Source organism: Candoia aspera, chromosome 12 (assembly GCF_035149785.1).
Source record: "Candoia aspera isolate rCanAsp1 chromosome 12, rCanAsp1.hap2, whole genome shotgun sequence".
Lineage (NCBI taxonomy): Eukaryota > Metazoa > Chordata > Lepidosauria > Squamata > Boidae > Candoia > Candoia aspera.
In genome coordinates, this window is record NC_086164.1 from 12,407,062 (window position 1) to 12,433,756 (window position 26,695).

At 39.6% G+C, this 26,695-nt stretch overlaps 1 protein-coding gene across 1 annotated transcript in view; it reads right to left on the reverse strand.

Annotated features, from left to right (window-relative positions):
- DACH2 (dachshund family transcription factor 2) overlaps window positions 1–26,695 on the reverse strand; it is a 286,703-nt gene that overhangs the window by 37,026 nt on the left and 222,982 nt on the right. Inside the window, exons 5-7 of the mRNA XM_063313700.1 lie at window positions 25,961–26,133; window positions 12,074–12,209; window positions 8,509–8,589 (exon numbers count right to left, since the gene is read on the reverse strand). Of these exons, the coding sequence (XP_063169770.1) occupies window positions 8,509–8,589; window positions 12,074–12,209; window positions 25,961–26,133 (390 nt within the window). The remainder of the gene's footprint in view (window positions 1–8,508; window positions 8,590–12,073; window positions 12,210–25,960; window positions 26,134–26,695) is intronic.

A 26,695-nucleotide genomic window follows, 5' to 3' on the forward strand; every position in this document is an offset into this window, starting at 1 on the left:
GAGGGCTCAGCTGCTGTAATTACTGCAAGACAGGTCAAAACTGGAAACCTTGTTTAAACTATGGTTTCTGGTTTTGACTTAAAAATAAACAGCTTCCACAAACTGCAAATTACCCACATTTGTGGTCAATGGGTAAATGTGGGTAAAGTCCCACATTTATAATGTTGCATACAGACACTTCATTTTTCTTGCCTCCAACTTCTTCCATATTAGATGGGCTTCAGGTAATGGTGTGCAGGGGGGGAAATTTGGTGTTCTTTTCCACTAGAGCTTATTTTGTTTGATGAAAGGAAATGTGCCTTCCAATTGCTTTCAATGGAGAAAAATTAGTGGCACGTTTTAAAACTGATTTAGTTAACAGGGGGCCACCCTAGGCATCTCTCTATGCATTAATGTCCCAGTTTTTGTTATACAATCACCTCCCCAGCAATCTACAACTTCCTCCTTTCAATTAAATTCCAAGGGAAGATATAAAAGAACTCCTCCAATTTTTCCCCAAATGGTGAAATGTGGACAGCCACAGACTCTTCAAAGCAATTGGAAAATGTGCAACAAAAATCAGCTGAATCACCTTCCACCAGCTCCAATAATAAACTAAATCAAATCAAATCAATTTTTGTTTGGTCATAGACCAGCAGATAAAACAGAAGATTTACATCTAATCAGAATAAAAGGAAAAACACTGAAAATTCTAAAAAATTCTAAGAAAAAATAGAGGTATTGAGGCGTACTGTACGAAGTGTAGAACAATACTTCGCTACGGTCAACAAAATAAAACCAGATTGGTCTGATAGCAACAACTTAAGATAAAACGAATCTGAATGACCTGGATGTTTAGTAAAGAATGGAGAACTAACCTTTTAACCACCACCAAGAGGAATTTGAAACAAATTTTCCAGCATTTGAAAATAAGAGAGGAAGCCTGAAGCCATTAACAAAATAAAAAAAAAAAGGGGGGGGGGGTAGAAAACTTGTTAAACTTTGCAAAGCAGAACCATGGAAGCCTGAATTTAATTTTTACTTTCATATACTATATTTTGTAAGGAACTCAAGATACTTCACAATGGAGGAGCATTGGACAATTATTGTGGACCAGAAGGTCACAGAATAAATGAAGTAACCATCATCATTAACAAAAGTGTGTCAAAGTCATTTATTAGATATAACCCCAAAAGCAACAGGATGATTTCAAATTGTGTTTAATACTTGTTATAGATGATTGGAATGCTACCATCTGAAGTAAAGAATATCTGGAATACTGGGAAAATTTGTTTTTGGTGTATGAAACTAAGCAGGAGACAGACTATTATAGCTTTGCCAAGAAAAGTCAACACTTATAACAAATGCTTTCATCCAAAAACCTAAAAGCCAACCCCACACATGGGCTTCACCAGATGGACAACATTAAAATCAGATGGATTACATGCCAGCAAAGATGGAAAAGCTCTAGGCAGTCATCAAAACCAAGGTCTAACCATGAGCTTGCAAAATTACAACTTAAAACAAATAAAAGCATCAGACAACATATGATTTCAGCAATAAACTGCATCATTATCTGGTGAAAGTAAAGATTTAATAGTTAGATTTGATTAACAGAGTGCCTGAAGAACTCTGGACTGAAATCAGTGGCACAATATTCTCAAATGTAAAAAGTGAAAGGCAAAAAAGCAGTTGTCTGCAGATACACTGAAAACAGCCGAAGAAAAGCAGAAAACAAAAGGCACCAGAGACTGCATTTGCCCATCTGATTGCTGAATCCCAGAGAAAAATAAGAAGCTATATCTATATAAGTAACACCAAGAAACTGTGGATAAAAATTGAATGGGAAGGACAAGAGTTTTATTTTAAAAAATTAAAGGAATCAAGGGAGCCGGTGCAATAAAAGAATGCAAGTATTTATGGGGGAAAGAAGATAGAAAGAAAATATTTTATGGCAAATCTCGACAACTGTCTGGGAGGAAGACTAGGACAAATCTTGACAACTATCTGAAGAACACAGATATCTCACTCTCTCAACATGTTGTCAAACCCAGGGTTTTTCTCAGTTTTAACATATGGCTGTGAAAGCTGGATCATCAGAAAGGCCAAACAAAGAAAACATGTTGTCTCTGAATTGTGGTGGGTGCTGGAGAAAAATGTTGAGACTCACTTGAACCAGAAAAACAAATAATTCAGTATTAGATGAAGTAAAACTAGAGGATCAGTAATAATGAAAACAAAGCTTAGATATTTTGGACATATAATGCAGAAACAAGAGTCACTGAAGAAGATCCTCATGCTTAGAAAAATTGAAGCCAATCAAAAAGGAGATGGAGAGAAAACAAGATGGCTAGATATTGTTACTGATGCCATGAGTGTGAGCTCACAAAAACTCCAAGGAGCAGTTAAAAGCAGAGACTCCCGACAAAGCAAAGTCCATCAGATTTGAAGTCAATTAACAACTGAAATACAACAAAGACTTACTTTACTTACCTTATTTATAAACTTACTTTATTTAGTACTTTCTATCTTTCCAGTTAATCCTCACAGTAACTTTGTGTGGTAAGCTGAGGGCAGAGGATGGGTTTAGAGAGTTGCTGTAGTGATCTTCAAAGCTATGGGGGAATTTCAAGTAAGACCTTCCCTGTCTTTGTCTGACAACCCATACTTTTGTCTTTGTGTTGACATTATTCCTTTGATTTAACACAGCACAACTATTTTTGCAAATCAGTCTAAAAACCTGTAAAGGTGAAAACCCTCAGCCCCAGAGATCCGATTACTCCTCCTAATGGTATGTAAACACATGCTAGTTTGTGTTTTGTATTGACTGAAGCAGGGCAAAAAACTTGCAATGACCCCCAGTAACTTAACTTAGTTTAGGATATCAAAGATGCACCTTGGGTTCTGCGTGTGAATTATGGAATTTGTTGACTAGGTGCAAACAAGCGATCTTGAACCCACAGTGCAACATCAGTTGTGTTTCACAAGAAACTTGAAAGAGAACCTTGAATCTCTTTATTTGCTTCCATGCCCCTAATGTTTTCATTTGACATCCTTCCGACACCTATGTAGGTAAAAGCTGAAAGTCTGCACAGTTAGAGGAAATAATTGAAAATGGGGAGCATTATCCTGTCAAATAAACCCCTAAATTACTTTCAGCAACAGTGTAGATAAAGGGTATGGAGGCTGAAGCCTGAGTTAAGATAGACAATTTTACCTTCACCCCCACCCGTTGAATAATTTTGTCCCGTGGCCCATTAAATTCTTCTCACTGAATTAATTGCTAGGGAAACAACCAGCCACTTCCCATGCAAAAAGTAGGGATCAAGATCTTTAGCTAGACTTCTAAGGTTTATTATCTTTTTTTTTTTAAGGAGAACAAAAATCTGCTCCCGATTTCACAAATGCTAAAAGCCTCAACATCCAAAAAGAGTACTTATTTCTAAATGCTTTCTACAACTGGAGACATAGATGGGCAGTGACAAATTTGACAGATAGATAGATAAATAAATGAATGAATGAATAGCACGTGGGATAACAGAGCTTTTAGAAAAGTCAACAATAATAACAGCATTTGGCTGATAACCAAAAAGACAATAAAGAGGGGACCTGGATAGAACTGGGGTGTCACCTCTGAGAAGGGAAAAGGGAAAAAACGGTTACTCATGATTAAGTTCTCAGGGATAGCAGCTTAGTTTCTATTTTGATCATTCAGGTCCTTTTTTTAGCAAGGCGGTTTTATTACTGATATTATTCATTCTTATGGATGGCCTTCTGCCCAGTGTTCTGCTGTTATGTGATGGAGGATAAATATTTTAATAATAAAAAATAAACAGGAAACAAATCAACCATTAGAGCTTATAACCTTAAAGGCTAACTGCATTTTTATCAGCTTGCACCACATTCTGGTTGGAACAAAACCTCAGAATATCTGTTCCCCTTTTCCATCTGCTAGTCCCCAGGGCTTAGTTTGTTGCATAGGTACTCTATTGCCCCTCTTCACCGGCCTTATGAAAAACAAAAGACATATGCTGATATTTTTGTCTGCAATGGCTGATTCGTCTTGGACAATCTGCTGTGGAGAAGCACATGAAACAGCACATGGCGTCCAGCATCAATAGGGAAGTTTTTTAAAAAAGCAATTCCATTCTCAAGCCAAAATACTGATCTCTTATCTTGACTCATTTTCACTCCCCACTCAAAAACGAAAGAAAGAAAGAAACTGGTTCATCTGAAAGAGTGTTATTAAACCCCCTCCACCTTCCAAAAATGATTGCCAAAGTTTTTGAAAGCAACAATAACAGATGCTAGGGCAGTTGAAAGTAGAATTAAAAATGGCAATATTGTGCAAAATAAAGCTTTAAAACACACACACGCAAACAGAAAGAAGTTGGTGCAAGCCAAATATTTCGAATGGCACGAGGACAGACTTCCAAAAGTTAGCATACAGTTTTTTGTCCTTAATATAATAACAACTTCTGTCCAAATTCAATCTGGCCTTTAATTTAAAAATATTCTGTGTTGGCCCAAACATATTCTTACATTTTCAATCATAAAAGAAATTAACTCAGGAAATAATTCAGTCTCAGCCCTCCACAAGGCTAACAAAAATTATTCCTCCTCTCCAAAGCAGTCAGCCTGGCATCTGTTTCACACAATGACCAGATTCTTCCCACAAAGGCCCTCCGGTATTCCAAGCTTTCATCCAAAGTCAATGTACTTTGTTTCTCTATTCCCACCCCCCCGCTTTTGCACTTTGTGTAGTTCAGTTTCAGAGAAAGAGAATTTCCAATAGATTAGGTATATTTGTTTAATATACCTATGGCTAGTACTATGCCGAAGCGGAAACCTTCATCACTGTCTTCCCACCAATTCTCGTGATGAAACGGAATTTCAAAAAGGAAGGCAGAGAAATACACACGAGCGTCGGATCCCAACTTCTTTGGCTTTGCAGGACAACAGAGACACATCACAACTCTTCCATGGGTTTTTCCACCCCCGCAAATTGTGAAGTGGCGATGGCCAGTCAGGGTGGTTTCTGCCCCCTCCAATGACCCAGAGGCAATCCCAAAACCAAAAACATCCAACAGAGATTTCTAAAAGAAAATTTCAAGCACCTTAAAAGTAAAGTGGAAGAACAGAAGACACTTTCACCAAAACACCGCCACCAAATTGCAAGACAGATTTCAGCACAGGATGAAGTTATGCAAAATCGGCAGAATGTTCTGGGGCTTACATTTAATTTTTGTGTGTTTGTGTGCATGCCTTCGAGTCAGTGCTGACTCCTGGTGACTGCCTGGACTAGTCTCTGCAGTTTTCTTGGCAAGGTTTTTCAGAAGTGGTTTGCCATTGCCTCCTTCCTAGGGCTGAGAGGGAGTGACTGGCTCAGGGTCACCCAGCTGGCTTCGTACCTACAGTGGTACTAGAACTCATGGTCTCCCGGTTTCTAGCCTGGTGCCTTAACCATACACCAAACTGGCTCTCATACATTTATTATACCATGCACTTATTATACTCTATTTCAATATAACAGGGATATAAAGTATTCTGAGAAAGAAACATATAAATTGTGCTGGTTTACTATCACTTGCTCTACTTGTCTGATGCTGGTAAACACAAATTAGTGTGCTCTAGGTGGCAGCATCTAGTGGAACTTGGCTATCTTCAAACAAAGTAAACAAAATTGGATTTGCTTGGTAGGTGGATGGGAGACCACCAGGATATCCCAAGGCTGCAAGCTAGACTTTGATTGGTTATGTGCCATCAAGTCGTTTTCGACTCCTAGTGACCACATAGGTGGATTTTCTCCAGCAACTTAGACTAGGAATGGGGGGAAAAAAATCAAAACTCACCACTTCTGAATTGCGAGCCATGGCAAGCCAGATAATGCCCTAACTATATACACGCAACTCTAAAACAACTTGCCCGCTTTTATTTTTGCAGCCCTTTTCAGTAGCCACAAACATGTCTCTCTGTGTGTTTTGACAGAATGTGAATATTTTCAGAGTAGGGAGTGGAAACAAAGCAGTTGGACCCTTTCTTATTTTTCCTGAGTTGGCCACCAAGCATTCTTGATGACAGAAAGCTGGAAGACTTTTGACATGTGGCAAAAGGTTAGACTGGGACTGTATGAAGCAAAAGGGATGTGCCCACAAAATAGCCAAGAGCATCTTCTGAAAGAACACAGGTGTAATAGCACAGGTGTTTTAAAGGGTCAAGGTGGGATGCTTTGGACACAGTCCTGTGTAGGGAAAGCAACTTTCCGAAGGATCTGCACAGCCCAAAGGGATTGTAATTCATGCAAAGTAGAGAAAATCTCAATTTTTCAGTCTTGCCCTGGCGGAACAGCCCCGAATAGGGGAGCACCCAAGAACTCCATGGGAAGGCCCACATTTTGTCTTCTGCATGTGTAGGGGCAAAACCACACCCTCCACATTTATTACGTCCTGCAGAGAGGTCTACCAATGCTTAGCTACTCCAGGGTACTGACCATGGATGATCGGTTGCGGCACTGTTACAGGACAAGCCCTGTAAATAAGTTGGAGGAGTAAGCATTCATCCCCACCCCCATCCCTGAGCCTGCCACAAGAACATGCTTTCAATAATTTGCTCAATTTCAGAAAAACTCCAGGTTACAGCAAAGCTGGCAGTTTATGGCTCACAGAGCTATAAATCATTTTTAAAATCATGATGCTATTACTGAAACCAGATGTGAAAACATATGTTTACCATGCCTGTATAAACTGCTGACTTGCCATACTTAATAGACGTAGATACTTTTGTGTTAACTACATACCCCCTCAATGAGTTCCTAAGTCCTTGATGATGATGATAATGATGATACCATCATCACTATCATCATCATCATCAATATTGGCCTTGGTAAAGACAAAGTTCAGAGTTTGAGGGGTATGTAAAGCAGAGCCACTTAATTCATTTTGGGAAAAAGGCCCCATTTGCCACTTGGGAGTCATGCTGAAGGCCACCCCTCAAATCAGTAATCATGGCCAAGAGAAGGATGAAATGTAAGCTCTCTTATTTATTAGGGAAGGGGATTATGGAGGAAAACAAAACGCAAGATACAATTAATGCAAACGCATTAATAAAATTAGGTCATTATATTAATGTAAAATACAGTTCACTGCAAATGCAAAATGCAATCAATGCAAAATGCAATCAAAGAAACTGAGCAACTTACTGAAGCCAGAGCACAGATGTGATCATCTCTTAAGCACTTCTGAATTGACAGATGATTTGATAGATGGAGTGTGAAACTATTTTTCCCATAACGATTAGCATTATTCTATAGACTTAATCTGAATCAGCAAAACTGGATGTTACAGAAAGTCTTTCTGAGATATATTCAAGAACGCAACTGTCTGCCAACTAACCTCATATCAAATATGCAAGACCTAAGCCATCCTTAGTATGTACAACAACCATGTTTTTACCCATTCAGATTGACTACAAAACAATTTACCGTCTATTTTTTAAAAAGCGGGTTCTGTGGGGCTTACTCACTGAATCTTACTTACTAGGTTTTATAAGACAAAAGCACACATTTAGATCCCTGTTACAGTCACAACACCAATCTATAGAAGTCAGAGCTTCAGCAGAATCAGGATTAAATTCTGATACCAGGATCCAACCTGTAAGTTACTGCCCACAAGTCATTTGAGAGTCAGGTGGCCTCTAAGACTTACAAATAAGTAAATAAATGCTGAAGATGACTGAGTGAAAGAACCAAGTTTTAGAGCACAGAATGAGTAACAAGCAGGACTTTTCCCACATACCAACCCAATGAAATAATATCAGATGTGGGACCAAGTGATGGAACTTTGAGACAGAAAGTGAAACTATCCTTCTGCAGAAGAGTGGGTCTTGATGCTCAGACAGAGATCTTTGGCTGACATATTGTCTAGGACAGTAACAACAAATCTGCTCATTATGTTTTCCAAGTGTTGGACCACTAAAGAACTTTTGACAGCAGGAGAAGACAGAACTTAATATCCCCATTCCAGATCTCTTTAATTGTGCACCAAGAATTTGGTTTGAATTTATTTAGCCACCCAACAGAGAACAGGGCAGCAATAAGATAAATAAATAGTAACATAAATAAAGAACTCACTATTATTCTCAAAGTTTATTTTGGTAATATTTGTTATTATTTCCCCAAATCCTCCAGGAACTAGAAATTTCTACAAGGTCTCCAAAAGTAGTCCAGCTTCTCCATTTTAGCTTTCTGCAGATCAGTGGAACTATCTCCCTTTTATGTGTCCCCTTCCTGCAAAAAGCCAGTAAAATGTGAGATAATTTTTGTTTAGTGTCTAGATTCTGAAATTATAATTCTATCTCCCACAACCTCTCAGGATGCTCTTCTCACTTTTAACCTAGACCTTTACCTAGAACCATCACCTAGAACCTAGAACTTTACCCATAAGTTCCTTATTGGGTTGATGATTTCTCTGCCACGTTTACTTGCAACCTCTAAAAACCGTTTGGCATGACAAAAATAAGACTTGGAGTTACCTTTCTCTTTTGGGAGTTTTTTTGGGTTGGGTCCAGGTTCTTGATCTACTGGTTCTCCTTCCCTAATATTTGATAACATACCTAAAAGAAAATTGGAGGTTGCAGGGAAGGGAGAGAAATAAGCAACAAATTCGTTACAATTTTTAAAAAAAAGTCTAATTAAGCACATTCATCTGAAAAACAATTACTTTAAGCTTGAGACAATGGTTCAGGGACTGGAAATGTATTTTGCCACATTTCCTTCAGAGGAAATGCAATTTATAATACATATGTCCCCCACTTGCGACACAAGGTTTATGGCTATAGAGGCCAAAAGCCTCTCCAGAACTGACCTCAATGAGATCGTAGAAGTCTTGAAAAGGAATTTACACATCAGATGCTCTCAGTTTCGCCTCTCCATTGATGGGATGACTGCATTAACCACACCACAGCAAGATAAACTAGGACATTTATTTATTCATTAACAATTTACAGGGCTGCCAATCTTGTTATTGCAACTCTGGGTGGCTAACAAGAAATTAATACCCAAAACAATGAAACAATTCAATTAATTAAAGAAGAAATTACAACCACACTCAATCGATGTATTATGAGCCGGAGGTCCAAATAGATCGTTCCATCTTACAATCAACAGCCAACAAGCAGGTCTTAACTAAACCTGAGCCCGAAGGCCTGAGTGAACTACCGCGTCTTTAGCACCATAAGAAAGATCAAAATGATGGGGGCCATCTGCACTTCATTCACTATCACTGAAAAAACTGTGGCCAAACTATGCAGCAGTAGACAACTTGACACTTATTCCTACCACGGCTTTTCTTCAACAAATCCTATATGGTTGAATTACTATAGGACAACAATATAGGGCTACGTGAGTTGGAAAAGCAGTTGGCCATACTGTCTCCAGCATCCGATCTTCCACTTGTTTAGCACAGCTTGAAGAGCAGCTGACATTCGTGTTGAGTAGGACCATGCACATACTGTAGGTGGAGCTTCTGCTCGTATGAGGAATCTACACCCCAAAATGGGAACTTCTGATCACATTGCATAATTCATAAAATGTAATCAGAACTTCTGAGCAAATGGAGGAATCAATACCCTATAAGTGGAGCTCCTGATTATAATGGCAAAGTCTACACAATAGGGTTGTGTAGTGTTTCGGATTTATAGACAAAAAGGTACTTTGGAATATATGAGTACATACATGTAGCCCCTGTTTGTAGGTCCCTAAAACAGCTTTGTTGTATGGTTCCCTCCACAGGTGTAGGGCGATCCCCAGAAAGGACCCATTTAGTTTAAGGACTCAGGTGCTCCATGTGTGCTCTCATGCACTCCAAAATACCATTTATCCTTTCAAGAACCCTACTACATTAGTACAATGAGCTCTGCCTTCAGACGTTTGACATCTGTGTGAAGATCAGAGAAGTAGAAGCAGCAAGCCCATAGAAGTCAACAGGGGAACCAGAGCTTCAGTCCCATTTTCGTCCATCGGCCTTACATAGAGTGAGAAAGTGCATGTAGCCAAAAATGAGCAGAACTTTGATAGTGATCTCCAAGGGGTAACCAGGCTTGCCAGCACAATGCAAAGAAGACCCAGAAGACAAGTTGTATGTTTTCCCTCAAAGGGTTCAAATTAACTAATTAACAAGACTGATTCATCAAAATTATTTAGGATGAAAAATGCTTTTAATAGAGCAGAGAGTTTAAAAGAACAGGTGGTTTTCTGTAATTCCTCTTGCTTAATACAGCTAGCTAGATAGTTAACAAACAGAGCTGATGGATGATAGCTCAAAAATGATCATCCTTCCTGTTGAGAGAACATTTTGAAAACAACAGCAACACACCTGCAAAAATGTGCAAATACAGTAGCTTTATGAGTTTTGGATAGATTTATGTCTTTGTTGATTAAAATGTTGCATTCTTGATCCTTAACAGATTATAGGTTATTTAAACCCAATTCTGATTACAAACATAAACAATCAATTATGGACATTGATTTGCTGGCATTTAAATATTTTAAAATATCTATGCCAAATATGGCCAAATATTCTCCATTCCACCCTTCTCCACCATTTTCATAATTCTGTAATTTGGGGATTAGTGTCAGAAAGCTGCTAACATTTCATTAACACTTGCTGGGAAGGGGGGCTTAATGTAATTTAAGATAATATTCTTTCTTAAACAAGCACAAGGCTTTCTGGATCTTTCAACTCATCCTAATGCAAATTGGAGGCACGGGGCTGGGTGATCTTTTCCCTAATATCTGGGAAGGAGTTATTGAATGAACATACCAACAGGTGAAATGTGCATGAAACGAAGGGTATGGATAGATGTTCAATGAAATCCTATGCCTGAGAAAGGATAACACAGGCATGGGTAACTGTGTATGCGTATATGGGTGTGTTTGAGAAAACACAGCTTTGAACCATACAGGTAGACCTCATTTAGTGACCAAAATAGGGACCGGCAATGCAGTCATTAAGTGAAGCAGTCACAAGTGAAACTGTGACTGTGCTTATGATCCTACTTCAGCTTCCCTTTGCTTTACTGACCTGTGAAGGTCATAAATGCAAGGATTGGTTGCAAAGTTACTTTTTCATCACCGTCGAAACTGCGAATGGTCACTAAATGAGACACTTGCTAAACCAGGACTACCTGCACTCACTGTGCTCACATTGCTTGCTGGTATACCAAGTTACTCACCCCGATTTCTAAGGCAAACACTACACGTTCTTTGCCGTTATATGACCACATTGGTATACTGATACTGGCATACATCTGGTACATTTGCACTAATCCCTCTCCAATGCAGCCCTAGCACACAGTAGATCTAACTACGTATGTTTCTTTGGGACAGGTTCCAATAGGTGTTGTTAAGCATGCATCATTCATTTCTTAACATGAATTATCAATAAACTGTTATAGTCACACACACTATTTCCTTCCTGTTTTCCTTCCTTTCACTTATATGCTGCCCACTCCTTTAGGGTGGAAGTATTGCAAAAAAATTCATTTTGAAGAATTTCAGGTATGACATTTTATGAAACGTCCTTTTTCAAGGATGGAATTGCAATCTTGAGAGTGAAACAGGCTGTCATGACTACTGTAGAAGCAAAATGCCCCTGTTTCAAGCTTAGGATGCTTGCAAACCATTTGAAACAGCCTACTTTGGACTCAAAACTTCAGGGGGACGTTGTGTGAAATGTCATTCTCCAAAATGAAATACGGACAGTCTTACAAAGCACAGTAAAAACCAAGTCCATTAAATGTTAAAACTTAGCAGATCTAAAAACTAAAAACCAAACTAAAACACCAGCATTAAAAGATCCAGGAAAATAAACATATTTTCATCCTCTCCTAAGCCATAATGGGGAGATGGATGGTTTCAACTCCACTGCAATTTATTGTATAACATGGACCCCAGCATATATATGTTCGTTTCATTTCTCCCCCCCTCGGTCTACAATAATTTTCAGATATATCTTCACTGCCCACAATAATTTCTTTCTCCCATTTTCTGCAGGGCTGTTCCTAAGTTCAAAACAGTCAACGGTGAAAGAGTACAAACCAATTCTATCTGGTGTGTTATCAACTTGAGATGGAGAACTTGAAACGCTGCTGCTCTGGTGCGAAGAGGCGTGACTCCCGGGTCGTTGGCCCTCTTCTACGGATGGAGCAGGCGAAGGGCTGTCTTGGATCCTCTCCTTTAAAGAAAGGAGAAGATTGGTTTAAGAAAGTAATTGTGTTTATTTAGGGATTCAATCTGAAGGCGATCCAAATGAATCTCTATATTGACTTTCCAAACTAAACTGAAAAATAGAATAAAATCAGAGATCATTGGCCTTCTTCTACAGATGGAGCAGGCGAAGGGCTGTCTTGGATCCTCTCCTTTAAAGAAAGAAGATTGGTTTAAGAAAGTAATTGTGTTTATTTAGGGATTCAATCTGAAGGCGATCCAAATGAATCTCTATATTGACTTTCCAAACTAAACTGAAAAATGGAATAGAATCAGAGGCCTTCAGATCAGTTTGGGAGATTTGGAACTTTCCATGTGTTTTTCCCCAAACCAATTCGGAAGTCTGAATTGAATCAATTCAATTTGGATGTCCAAACAGAATCAGACTGATTTTCTGAATGGGTTTGGATTATCAAACTGAATTGATACTTTCAATAAGATTGGGATGAATTACACACCCCTAGCACCCAAGAGTCATCACTGCCAATCAACTTGAATGGCACCTTCACAGCATGCTATGATGTCTTGAGATGCCAGAATAATAACCCACCAGAGTGACCTTGGCAGAAAATCCAGAGAAGGAATGAGACAAGAGACAAGGAGAGCAAGACTAGGTGAGGTGGCTCTATTTTGAAATGACAGCCATTGTTTCTTGACACTTGGATATCAGGTCCCCCCCTCCATCTCTATATTGCAGTTCATTAGCAACCAGGCAATAGCTAAGGATGACCAACCCAATCACTCCCCAGAGGTGCAGGAATAAAGAAAATTAGATAAGCTGACTGCTCCCTACAAGAGCAAGCAAGGAAATCAGTTTTAATTTTGTTTAACCTTGTGTCAGCCCTTCAAGATAGGCCAGGTCAAAAAACACACACTGCAAGAACTACTGGAATGCAACTTTATTATTGTAGGGTATAACAACAAATCTTGAAAGCCTGACAGGGTTTCCTTCTGCCCCCTCTTATACAGAATCAAGGCAGAGCTATTTTGAGTTTCTTTCTTCTGCTCCCTCTTTTTCCAGGTCTACTTTGTCCTTTGCATTCTTTTTCAACAGTTCTACTCATGGTTCTTGCATTCCTCCATCAACTTTATCTCTGCATTCCTCTGCAACTTGTTTGCTTCAGATGATGAGTTTGTAACAATGTCCATAAAAGTGCCATCAGGCTAAGTCTTAGGGGCAGATGACTAGGTCCCCACTTAGAAATACAGCCCTTACATCCAAAGTATAAACTAGCCTTTTCTAACCTTGACCACCCTTCACACATACTTATTTCCCCAAGCAACATTCCTCATTGCTGAAATTACTAAGAGACGGAAGCCCAACCAGAGGACACCTAGGCTGGAGAAGGATGACTTGAAGTTCTCTTACTGCAACTCTGCCAAAGACTTGTCCTGAATCTATTAAGATTCACCTTCTGGTGCATCAGAAAGGAGGACTTGGCTTTGACTCCTAATTTAATCCAGAACTATTGCCAAGTTCTGCTTTTAGGCCTTCCTTGGAGTTTTGCACTCCAGGGAAAGGTTTTTCTAGGCCTCATATTTCAAGCAAAGCCTTTTGAACGTTGTGCAGAGAGTTTTATGACAAAGGGCCTTTATCAGAGTATGTTGTGTCATCTGTTCTAAATGAATTGTGCAGAAAACACTGCCTCAAATGTGTTTTTAATAGGATAGTTATTGGACATTCAATACCAAGTGAACCTCAAAATCACAGATGCGTATCTATTATGCAGTGGTTAATCCTCAATGGACATGCTTTCTTAACTAATTATCTCTTAGTTAATGAACATACAATAACTAATAAAACTTAAAAGGCAAGCCTTTAATTGCTATACTGTTAGCCTACTAATTAAAAATATTTGTTAAGCTTAAACAGATAGTAATCTATTCTAGGCCTTTCAAGTTTGGTACATCTTGAGGGAGTTTTTGATTTAAAGCAGTTGGAAACAAACCTCTGGCATTTTTCAGGACATGGGTAGGATATTACTGCATACATGAGAACTGTGTTGGGAAAAGAAAGAAAGGGATACCAAATAAATATCAAAAAGGTATTCCTGTTAGGAAAATAATCCCTGGATTAGTAGACCTGAAGAGAATAGGCAAGGAGTGCTGGTTTTTTGCATCTATCAGACACATTTGAAAGGCCCAGTGTTCTATTTTGTGCAATGTATCACTAGCGAAAACCTGGTAAGGGTTCAGAACTACTAGTAACAATAAACACAGTTTGCAATTTATTATGATGTACAAGTAGTCCTTGCTTAACAACCATTCGTTTAGTGACAGTTCAGACTTAGGACAGTGCTGAAAAATGACTTATGACCAGTTCTCATACTTATGACTGCTGCAGCGGCCCCGCAGTCATGTGATCACAGTTTGGGCGCTTTGCAACTGGTTCACATTTATGACCGTCGCAGCATCCTGTGGTCATGTGATCACCATTTTTGACCTTCCCAGCCGGCTTCTGGCAAGCAAAATCAATGGGGAACCGTGTGATTTGCCTAACGACCATTTGGTTCACTTAATGCCCACAGTGATTCACTTGATGACGACAAAAAAATTCGTAAAACTGGGTCAGATTTGCTTTATGACCACTTCACTTAGCAACTGAAATTCTGGTCCCAATTGTGGTTGTTAAGCGAGGACTACCTGTATATCTGTAGGATCACATTTTGGTAGAAGGAAATATTTTTTTAAAAAGCTTAAATAAGGACACAAATAAGAGTTATACCTTGTCAGCCTTACAAGGTAGACCAGATCAAAACACTGACTCCACAGGAAAGCTAGAACTAAGCTTTATTGAGAGTATATAGTAACAGAATCTTGCAAGTCTGCCTGTGTTCTCCTTTCCTTCCCTTATACCCCAGGGAGTCAGTCTAAATCTTTTTCTAATACTTTCTTGCTTCCCTGCGCTTAATACATGCTTCTTCTGTAACCTGTTTTTGTCCTAATACCTTCTGGATGTCTTCTCCAAGCTCATCTCCATGGCTTCCCACCTATCTTTAGATCTAAACATTGTTAGAAGGAATTATATCGCACCTTTCCATCTAATGTGGATATGGTGTGGCATTTGCTGGCCCAGAATTACCCCATGGTTCCAGCTTAGGTCTGGGGTCCACAGTCAGGTTACTTCAGATGGCAAACAAGTCTTTTTTATTTATAGGAAGAGTGCTAACTATGCTCAGGAACCAGTACACATAAAATAGCAGTGAGTTTCCCAGAAAGGGATACAGTCAATATACAGTATACACCACATATTAGTCTTATTAGGAGAAGTTATCTAACAAGCATCTGCTGACTAACAATTCTCCTTAAAGGCATAATTCCCTTGTGCCCCAGAAGGTGACTTTTTCAGGTACAAGATAAACTATCTGTACAACTATCACATTTCAGTCATTACTGATGTACTCTAATGAAGGGCTTTGAATTGAACATAAGCTCAAGGACTTGATGGTGAAGTCATGTAGGTAGATACTTGGGGAATGAGCATTTGGATTTGCATTGATTGAGCGCATGCATCATGCTAAACCATTATATGCTCTGCTTTTCTGGTGGGGTGGGCTGTGAACTCAGCATTGTGGTTTGTAAGCAGGGTTTATGGTTTAGCCTGACGTGCAATACCTGCCCCCAGTGGTTTATTCAACAAATCATGTAACCATGACTTAGCATCATGTTTGTACTATGTCATTTAGATGCGGCTAGCTACAGCAAGGCAATCCTGGGTACAGAGTAAGGTCCTCTCCTGCATGAAAGCCTGTTGTGGCTATCTTTTGCTATAATGTATGCTAGGGGCCTCTTCCTTGCACATAAACAGATCCATTTTTCAGCGGTGTAATCAGTATGCTTCTATTAAGCTACTTAACAGCAATGAGCTGTGGTTCATTAGGTAGCTACTGTTGTGTCTCCGTCTAGTTAAAATTTCACAGCAAGTTAATCTATTTTATTACAAATGAGAACACAAGCAATCATGTCCCTGGCATTTTCCAAACACAGGGTTAACAGTATTTGTAACAAATCAATGAGGACACCGCAATTGGAAAATTGCAGAGCTGATAGGCTAAATATCTCTTTACCCCTTGATGACTTCATTTTTGTCATTTGTGGATTTTACAATTCCCTGTCACTCTTGGTACATTTCAATTCTCTTTCTGAAAATAGCTGTTATTCAGCTATCTCACGATATTAAAAGCCCCCTTCTGGGTAGCAGATAGTCACACAGGTGTGTGCAGACAGACATAAACACCAAAAATGTTAAAAGAGGGTTTCAACTCAGATGAAGCCAGTTTTGAAGGCAGGGGGTGGGGGGACACAAAATGTTTATATGATCTGAACAGAAACCAGAGTATAAATTTTCATTGCTCTTGAAGGACTGAAGAATGCTTAAAATGCCAGTATTGGTCCAGTACAGTCTGGACATCCAGAAGAATTTTTGCAGAGCTTCAGCTGTCTATATGTGGGCGTAGACATGACCACTAACATAGATGTCTACATCATTGGAAGCAAATTGCAATATACTTTAGGTGTTGTAACAACATCAGCTGTGATTCACATTTTAGCGCATTTATTTCCAGTTTTGTTCAAACTCCGCTGCTTCTGGCTAACTTGGGAGTGCAATTCATTATTAGTTATAACAGGTCAACACAATTCAGGACTGGAATAACTGAAGGGCCACCTCCTTCTCCTTCACGCATCTACCCCTTTTCCTCTGTGGCCAATTTGCTCATTGTCCCACTTTGATCAGAGGTGTGAATGGCTCTGAATAGGCTCTGAATAGGCTGTTTTATTCTTTTACCCTTTTAAAAATGAACTCTGTGAATTGTGAAAAGTCAGCATACTTGTAGACTGATTTGAAGCTTGCTTGTTAGATTTATATCCCACAGTCTTCCCTCCTCCAATTTTTCCTCACAACAACAATCCTGAGAAGAATTTAGGCTGAGAATCACTAGCCCAAAGTCATTCAATGAGTTTCCAAACTGAAGATAGTCTTGAATCTCAGTCTTTCTCACCCTGGTCCAACATCTTAATTGCTATACAAGTAGCCCTTGCTTAACAACCACAATTGGGACTGGAATTTTGGTTGCTAAGTGATGCAGCCATTAAGTGAATCCAACCTGATTTTACAACCTTTTTGCAGTGGCTGTTAAGTCAATCACATGGTCATTAAGCAAATCATGCAGTTCCCTATTGATTCTGCTTGCTGGAAGCTGTCTGGGAAGGGTGAAAATGGTGATCATGTGACCCACAGGATGCTGTGACAGTTGTAAATGCGAACCAGTTGCCAAGCACCCGAATCATGATCATGTGACCGTAGGGATACTGCAACCATTGTAAGTGCAAGGACCAGTCGCAAGTTGGTTTTTCAGTGCCATCATAAGTCCGAACCATTGCAAAACGAATGGTTATTAAGGACTACCTGTACCACATTGGCTCTGTTGTAGGCTCAGTATTGGTTGCTAAAATATGTTTAACTGTCTTTGGTGTTTACGTTTTTGCTTCATTACTGGTATGTTATCGTATTATTTTCATTTATGTATCCATGATCTGGTTTTCAATGGGGGATGGCCAAGAACATGGTTTCTAGGAAATACCAAACTGGAATGAATGCCCACAAAAGAATCCATTCTGCAGGAAAAAGCCCATGGTGTCAGATACTTTTTGGTATGAACAGGACAGCCTGCCATCATTTGACTATGAGGACACTAGTCCAGAAACCATAGTAGAACAACTGACTCCTTTACTCTCTCATAAAAAGCAGCTATTGACTGGATGCACCCCTTAAACTGAAGCAGGTTCTCTTACTGGCACATGGAGTGGCCATCCAGGTGCAGCTGAATCTCTAGAGCCGACTGGAAATTATCAGTTGCTGAAACCACAGGCTTATTGACTTGAATGATCAGTGGAGCTGTCCAAGGTGCTACTTTTTGGTGTGCATCAACTGCTTTCTTTTACTGTACCATAAGGCTACTGAATGTGTAGCTCTTTAGGTGTTTTTGGACTACACGTTTTTAAATCCCTGACTGCTATCTATATTTACTGGAAGGCTAGGTGTTTGTTGGAACCCCAAAGGAAGCAATTCCAGATTTCACCAGGGACCCGCACAACTAAAAATCAAGTTTCTACCTCTGCAAGTTGAATCTGGTTCCAGAATGCCCTTCCTGTTGCAGTGTTGTAGACTTGGGCACAAAAATGGCCTTTAAAAAATCTCTACCTAATTTATGGGCAGACAAATTGGGTGGGTGATTTCTCTGACTACTTTAGAGGAAGTAGAAATTTGTCAACCATTTCTCAACAGCAGGACCATACCTGATCCAAGAAGACCTAGCTACTCTCATCACCACTTGAATGGATTACTGCAACACTCTTTACATGGGGATGCCCTTAAAGGATATTCAGAAACTACAGCTGGTCCAGAATGCATCAGCCCACATACTTAGCCATTCCTGACAATGGGAACATACAATGTCAATTCTGCAGGCCCTGCATTGCTTACTAATAAGTTTCTAAGTACAAATTACAGTGGATGGTATTGACCCATAAAGTCCCCCCTGGCTTGACTCCTGGATTGCCTTCTTCCAATTATATTGGCCTGACCTATTAGATGTTGCAGAGAACTGCTGCTAATGATTCCCCCCATCTGGGGGTGAAGAGAGCCACGTTTAGTGGCACTGCCTCTCTGTAGCAGCCCACTGCTTTGGAATGGCTTCCCATCGGAAATCAGACTCATCCCTCCCCACTGACCTTTAAGGAAGCAATTAAAAACCCAATTATTCTGCCACTTTTATTATTTCAACCTCTTTTATTTATTGTCACTCGAGTTGGTATTCTACATCATGGTTTAAATTGTCATTTTGTTGTATTCACTGTAAGCCACCGAGAGTCTATTGAATATGGCAGGTATAAAACCAATAAACCAACAAACAAACTTGCTGCACTCCAGGTATTTTGGATTTCAATTCTCAATTGCTTCAGCTACTTGTTGGATCCAAAACATCTGTAACATACTATAATATTGCCTGTTCTCATGCACGATAGTTCAGAATTTGCCCACCCACCATTCAGAATAATCAACCCAGCCAATCTCACAGCAGAATTTTTTTCTCTCTCTCTGCCTATGCCCAGCTTACCTAGTGTTGGCACAATCCACTTGACCTTTGTCCTTCAGATGTGGTATTTCATCATATCGATCTCCACGCGTTTAGAGAAATCGTGACATGATGGTTTGCCTTGTTTATTTTTATTTCCACTGCAACTATAATTACTCACCCAAATGTTAATCTATTAATGAGTTCCTAAAGGACTTAATGGCATTTCTCTGCCAACAAGAGTTCTTTTGGAATACTGGAAATTTTATTCATATAGTTTGTTTCCATGCTTCTTCTCTGCAATCAGATGGACAGGGCAAAGGGAGAGGGCATTAAGTTACTAATGAAAATGGAAGCAGAAGAACAACAGAAGAAATGCCCCAGTTCAGGATTTGGTCTGAATCAAAAACAGACCACAAACTTGTGATTTTATGGGGAAAGGGAGTGAGCACAGAAACTATGTTAACACATTTTTTTATTTATCTCATCAATGAGCTGGCATCATTACTATTGTATCTCCTTAGCTCTTCTGGCCATCTCAGGATGGACTGCTCAAAGGGCACTGCCATATGACAGTCCTTTCTGGCAAATTTCCTCATGAAGAATTACGTTGGTTCAGTATTCACATGCTTAGCCCATGTCTTTGTAGTACATGTGAAATGTGCTCAACTATGCCCCATCCAGTCTTTTTGGAAATGGACACATATACTGTATCTATGTTCTTGAAAAAAAATTCCTCACTTTCAGCATCAATTAGTCTTTAATACCAGATGTTCGCTCACTAATTTCCCTACGTTGTGACCATTTCTCACCAATTTGTCAATTGCCACCTGCTCATATAAACAACAACAAAACAAGTTAACAAATCATCAGATGATCCTGGTAAACAGTCATTCAAAAACACAATACTTTGGCAAGGAATTTGGAAACCATTTTCTCATCATTAGACAATATTCATACTCTTCCTGTGTAACTAGGGAAAACTTAACATCCCAGGCAGTCCATGTACATACAGAAAAATACAGGAGGATTGGAATAAGCTGTATATGGTTCCCCAGATACTGCTGGTGTGCAACTCCCATCATCCCTGACTACTGGCCAGGCTGGAGGGTGATGGGGACTGTAGCCCAATGATGTCTGCCTAGCCCTGAGTTGTTAATCAATCCTTCCTTTGAAAAGATACTAACTAGCTGAAGAAGAAAACTTGTTTCTTACTCTCTTCCAATTTCCAACTCAAAAAAGAGGAAATCAGGAAGTCCCTCAACATCTCTGCACTTTCACTTCTCCATTCACTCTAATTAAAACACACAAACACAAACACACACCGAAATACAAAAGGGAGCAATTTATTTACTCAGGGAACTCTAGCATTTAAAGGCAGGCATAAAATATTTCAGAACAAAGACCACACAGCCAAAAACAGGGAGAAGTGCTTTGAATCTACAGAGGGATTCAAAAGGCCAGAAAAATCCAAATCCTTTCCCACCTGGTTCATACAACATACTAAGCCATAAGGTAATTTGTTTATTTTGGGCTTTGCATGTTGTATGAGCCCACCCATAGTAAAATTTCAAGGGTCAGCAAGCTGGGCAAATCTAAGTGTGTTCAGTTAACCTGAGTTAACCAAACTATGGCTCAGCTCACTGTGTAAGTCCTGTCTGGAAATCCAGTTGGAAAGATCCCTCCCTTCCGCCCAGAAGAAAAGACGGCTTGGGTTCCAACCCTACGATAAAGCATTTGGTTGGAATGCAGAACAATCTACATTCATTCTCTTTCTCCTATTGTGGTCTACAACTGCATCTTTTAATAAATTAAAGTCAATCTCTTCCATCTTCTCATAAGGACAGAAAAAAAAAAATCCTGCCTGAAACTGTAAAGCAGATGCTGGACAGTGTTTGCAACACTGGGCAACAAAACAGTGATCAGAGTCAGCAGAAGCAAGCTTCCTACGTTATTAAAAAGAAAGAACTCCACAACTCAGTTTCAAAGGGAAGGGTTGCCTTCTATGAAATGCAGGGGTAGATCTGGGAAGAAAGCATGGCATTCTAGAAATACTACATGCAATGCCAGATCATCAGTTTGGGTAACTCTTCTGTACCATGACAAAAATACTCCGTGTTCATTTTCTTTCAGCCAACTGAGCCTTCTCCTTCTCTCCAGCTCACTGCAATCTCCTTTCCATGATAGAAACAGCCCTTGTTTGATGCTATGTCTGACTGGTTCAATGACGTTCTCAGAGCTAAAAGACATGAGTGCTATTTCAAGTCTGCATCAGAACTCTATTTGTTATTATAAATGCATATTACAAATGCTAATGGCCGAGTCAACATTAAAAGAACCTGGAACATAGCAAAAGGCTGATAGACAATTGAGCTAATAATACGACCAGGCTGATTTTCATAGGAAAATGTGAGGGTTTGCAAACAAAGAGACAAAAAAGTTGAAGATATTACATATAAAAACAGTGCTATTATATGTCCCAGAAAGAACCCTTGAGCTCCAAGGAAATGTCACCTGGTACTTCTGAGTATCAAACCCTCTTTCCTAGGAACACACATGGATTCCTAATGTTGCTCAATCCCCATAATGAGGCAATAAATTGAACTGTAATTATTTAAAAACTGGAGGACCATCCTGTTCAAGATGCAGCAAAATGGAAGGGCAAAGGAGGACATCCCAGACTAAACCTCATTAAAAATGATCAGACGGTAGGCGGCAGGATATAGCACTGCCTGAAAGGATATTGATAGTTCTTGTGGATCAGGAATGGGAAACTTTGGAGTGGGGTGGGGGTTGAGTAGTATGCTAGAGGGTACACTGCCCTAAGTTGGTGGAACAGGCAAAGTAGGAGAAGAGGCCAAGAAAAATAAAAATTATTATTTTTATATTAGAACAATGAAATATAATTAATAAGATTTCTCCTAAGGACGTAATAATAATAATTTATCACATGTCATATTAACATGTAGAATCTTGCACCCAATGACAAACACAGTCCTAGAGCTTGAGATGCTACAGTCCTGGGATAGATGATATCGGTATAAATCAAGAGGAGTGTGATGGACTTCAGTAATGCTGCTGATTCTCAGGAAGTGGGGAGCACATTCCAAGGAGGGGAACAAGATAAGAGAAAACACAGTCCAGAGCTGGACTGTGGGAAGACTAAGAGGTTCAGGATAGCCTTTCCCTAGAGCCTCCCAGGTAATTTCCCCTTAGGTTAGGTAGAGTAGCTTTAGTCTGGCAAGATTCTGTCTATATGGTTTGCAATAGCTGGAGGGCTGTGGATTCCCTCTGTCAGGCCCAGCCCAAGAACAATAAAGGACTAAAGTTTGGCTGGATTGGTTCTTTGTCATTCTTGGGCTGGGCCTGACAGAGGGAATCCACAGCCCTCCAGCTATTGCGAACCACAATTCCCAGCATTCCAGAGAATGTCTCCAATGGCAAAAGGATTTAGGGATTTCTAGTTCAGCCAATATCTGAGCTAAATGGATCAATTTTCTAGCTCAGTATAAGGCACCTTCCCAAGAGCTTAGTCCAGAAAAGAATATAGAAAAATGCCAAAGACTATCAATCATCGCTCCATCAGGTTTACTATTGTCTACAGATTGGCAGAAATTCTCAATGTTTTGTTGTAAAACAAGCAAGCCCACATTTTCGATGTGGGCAGGTACGTACCACTATACTGAGATTCTTAATGCTTGAGAGGCTCTTTGGATGTTTAAAAAAACAGCAGCAGTAGCAGCAAACTCATTTTACATTTGATTAAAAACCAATCCACCAATGGCACCTTGGAAAAATTATCTGGGAACCAAAATATTGTCACTAGTCATGGAAGGAGCACAGAGGAGGAAAGAGCAGAGGTACTTCTTGGTCCAGTGAGTTCCGTAGGTAGCATGTTCACAGACAGTTTTGAGGGGGAGATGGGTGGTGACAGAAATTTGAAAAATGAATGAATGAATGCTGCTCTTTCCCCAGCAAGATGACCCCAAGACCCCCTGTGAGCTCTGTGGCCAAGACGGGTTTCATTGATTAATTTAAACGATTTATATGGCCACTCATCTTATATAAGATAACCCTGGACAGCTAACAGCCATCAAGCCACTGTAGATATGTAGAAAGTATAAGGCAGGACCCGCACCCTAGTTTAAAAAAAAAAAAAAGGAATCCCAGTCCTTCTCCAACAAGCTATCATAGGAGAGGACAACTTTATTCTGGGAAGAGACTTTATTTTTTTGGCCTCCAAATAACTAGTAACATCTCGCTAGAGTGAGCAAGCCAAATTATTCAGACAGGAGGTTGCCTGTTAATCCTTCAAACCTTTGGAACAAATGGGCGCTATTTTTGGAACTGAGTGTTTTTTTTAAAGGGTTTAAACTTGGTGTCTTGAGCCTTGCAAAGATAAGGCTTAATCCTTCTCCCCAAATCCCATAAAATGCTATAAAGGGACTAACAGTTTAGTTTTATTGATTAATCAAACAAGCATATCAATTCTAGTGGTGTGGGATTGGGGAAGGTTAACCCTGGAAAAGACCACTCATTTCATCTGTTTTAAAAAAAAAATCTTTCCCCCAAACTGGACCAATTATTTTCTGCTCAGTCCACTTTAGACTTCTGAAAAATATACCCACCTGACATTTTGTTTAAAATTCTGCTCCTGCGGATGAGTCACAGTGAGCTGAGTTTCAAACACAGAGAAAGTTTTCTCAGCGGGACTGTAAATCCCTGAAGGCAAGGATTTATAATAGAGTTTTTGACAGCATCCTTAACTATGGAAGTGCTAGTAGGAGCTGCTAATCACATTAGGTTAGATTATAGATGGCAAGGAAGACTTTTGAAACCTGGCTACTGTGGCTTTGCTTAATTTATAGTGTTCTTGTCCAGAGGAAATCAAATTTCATAGTTATGACATTTCTTTCCAAAGTACTAAATGTTAACTTTGCTGAGCAGGCACATTTTAGAGACAGGTGGTGGGATACTGCAGGGAGGATGTGGAGAGAGACAGCTTTGTTCTGGATGGCAAATGTGATGTATGGGGTAGAGGACAAAATCATTTCATTCAAAGATTTCCAGGGAGCCAAGATCTTCCGGTGCCAGAGAAGCAGCTCGGCTAAAGCTTTACAAAAAGGGTTTCAAAAGGTAAATGGCTGAATGAAGACATTCATGGAAACGTTCGGCCTGAGTGCCACCAGACAAAGCTCTGATGCTCTGGTAGAGCCCATGGGAATGCTTGGTTTGCATTCTTTTCCTGCTGTTCTCAGGGATTATCATTTTCACTTTCAAAATTGCCTGGGTCAGCCTCCCCCAACAAAGCATCTGGAATTCTCAGCAATGAGGAATGTTATGGGTTGAAGACCTCATACCTGGAGGCATCCATGTCAGGAAAGCCAGGAAAGAGGAATAAGGGCATGATAGAACCCCTGGAAGAATCAGGTGAGCCCAACAGGCAACTGTCCTCTGGAACAACCCTCTCCCTGAGATCCATACAACCCCAACTTTGTTTCCTTCCAGAGAGCTTTGAACACCTGGATCAGGCACTGTTGTGGGACATTATGTGAGCCCTCTACTTAGTTGAGTTGTCTGTTATTAATTGTGGTTTCCTCCCTTGCATGGCTATTTCCATTCTTGTTCTTAACTCTGTAAGGGCCCAGAGTCATGTATAAGTGGGGGGTTGTAGAAATCAAAATGATAGACAAATTAAATAAATAATCAGATACTACTTTACCAAATGTTCTTTGGTCCTCTCCTCCCTACTCTCTAGCACTGAACTAAATTGTGGCTCTGATTAACTGGACAGCAAATTTTAATGATTTTTTAAAAAGAAATACGTATTTATGTCTTTTTAAACCATGCATTTTTTAGAAGTACAGTATATAAAACAAATGCAGTAATAAATGTATTATCACATTTATAATTCACTTTCCCTCCAGATATCCATTGCACTGTATCTTCATAGGAACTTTGTGAATTTGAAAGTTCAAAAGTACACTGGGGGTCAAGATCCAGGTTGGGATGATCAGACACAGGGTAAGGAGGTAAATGTTTCTTCCTTTGAGTGACTCCATTCCCTAAATTCCTTTTCCCAAATAGCAGGTTAAAAAAAGCAGGAAAATTTTTTTTCTATTGGCAATTTCATCCATAGCTATCAGTTCCTCATGAGTCCATCATTTCTCAATTCTGCAAAAGGAACATTGTTTTGCCAATATTATAGCATAATATATGTATAATAATATAAATGAAAAACTATGGGAATTCTCAATTTCTGCTTTCCTTTGTTCTTTGATCTTCAAGACACATTATTCATTTTTATATGATGGAACCAACCATGCTTAAATCAGTCTTAACCTGAGAGAGGAAGGAAACTATCATATCAGAAAGACAGCTAGTGAACAACCTGAGATCCATACAACACCAACTCTGTTGTCCTTTGAGAGACCTTTAAACACCTGGGTCTTTCCAAAGGCACTGTTGTGGGACATTATGTGAGCTGCCTACTTAGCTGAGTTGTAACTAAGATTTCTCCAGCTGGCTTTCTGGGTGCAGGAAGGAATGTGCACATGTGAAATTTTACTTCCTACTGAAATGACATAATCTAACACAACTGGGTCTTACTCCGCTGACTACAGAGCTACAGTCTGAGTCTTACCTTTATTACTGAAGTTCCAGCTCTTGAAAGTGGACTATGCATCTGTGCTGCTGCAGCCATGTTTGCTATAGTATTGAGATGGTTCATTTGATTCATGGCCATCGCTACAGAAGCAGGAGGTAGGCCAACTGGAAGAAGAGGATGGGGCATCATCATAAATGGTAGATCTATCCCTGAAACAAACAAAAACAGCAGCCCATAAATAAGTTAACAGCTGTGATTTCCTAGGGTTTTCACCCATAATTTTATTCAAGAGGGTGAAGGTTCAATGGAATGAGTCAACTAGGACCATAATTAGCCTGAAAAATTTAGCTTCAAGAATAACAACAAGAACAATCATGGAATTGTATTAATACACACACAGAAAATAAGGCAGATTTTAAAAAAAGCTGGATACCCCAGGATTGAAATTAGGTATGTAACTGAAGGGCACATATCAACAAAGACACTTCTCCATCCAGCAAGAAAGTATTAATCTTGTTTTTTCTGCTAAAGTTTGCCGATTTTTAAAATGAATAATGGAAATACTGCAATTGGTATCTTTCAAAAGAGTTTTGTGATTTCTGGAGCATCAGTTGACTTGAACCTTATAGATGGATAGAAAGAATTCAACTTTAAGAACAGAACTGATGAAAGAAGAACTGGTATGCCACAAAGAGAGAGAGGAAAAGAACCCCAGACCCCTTTAAAGTGATCAACTAGAGCAGCAGCAGGCTACCTTCTGGACTAGTAGCA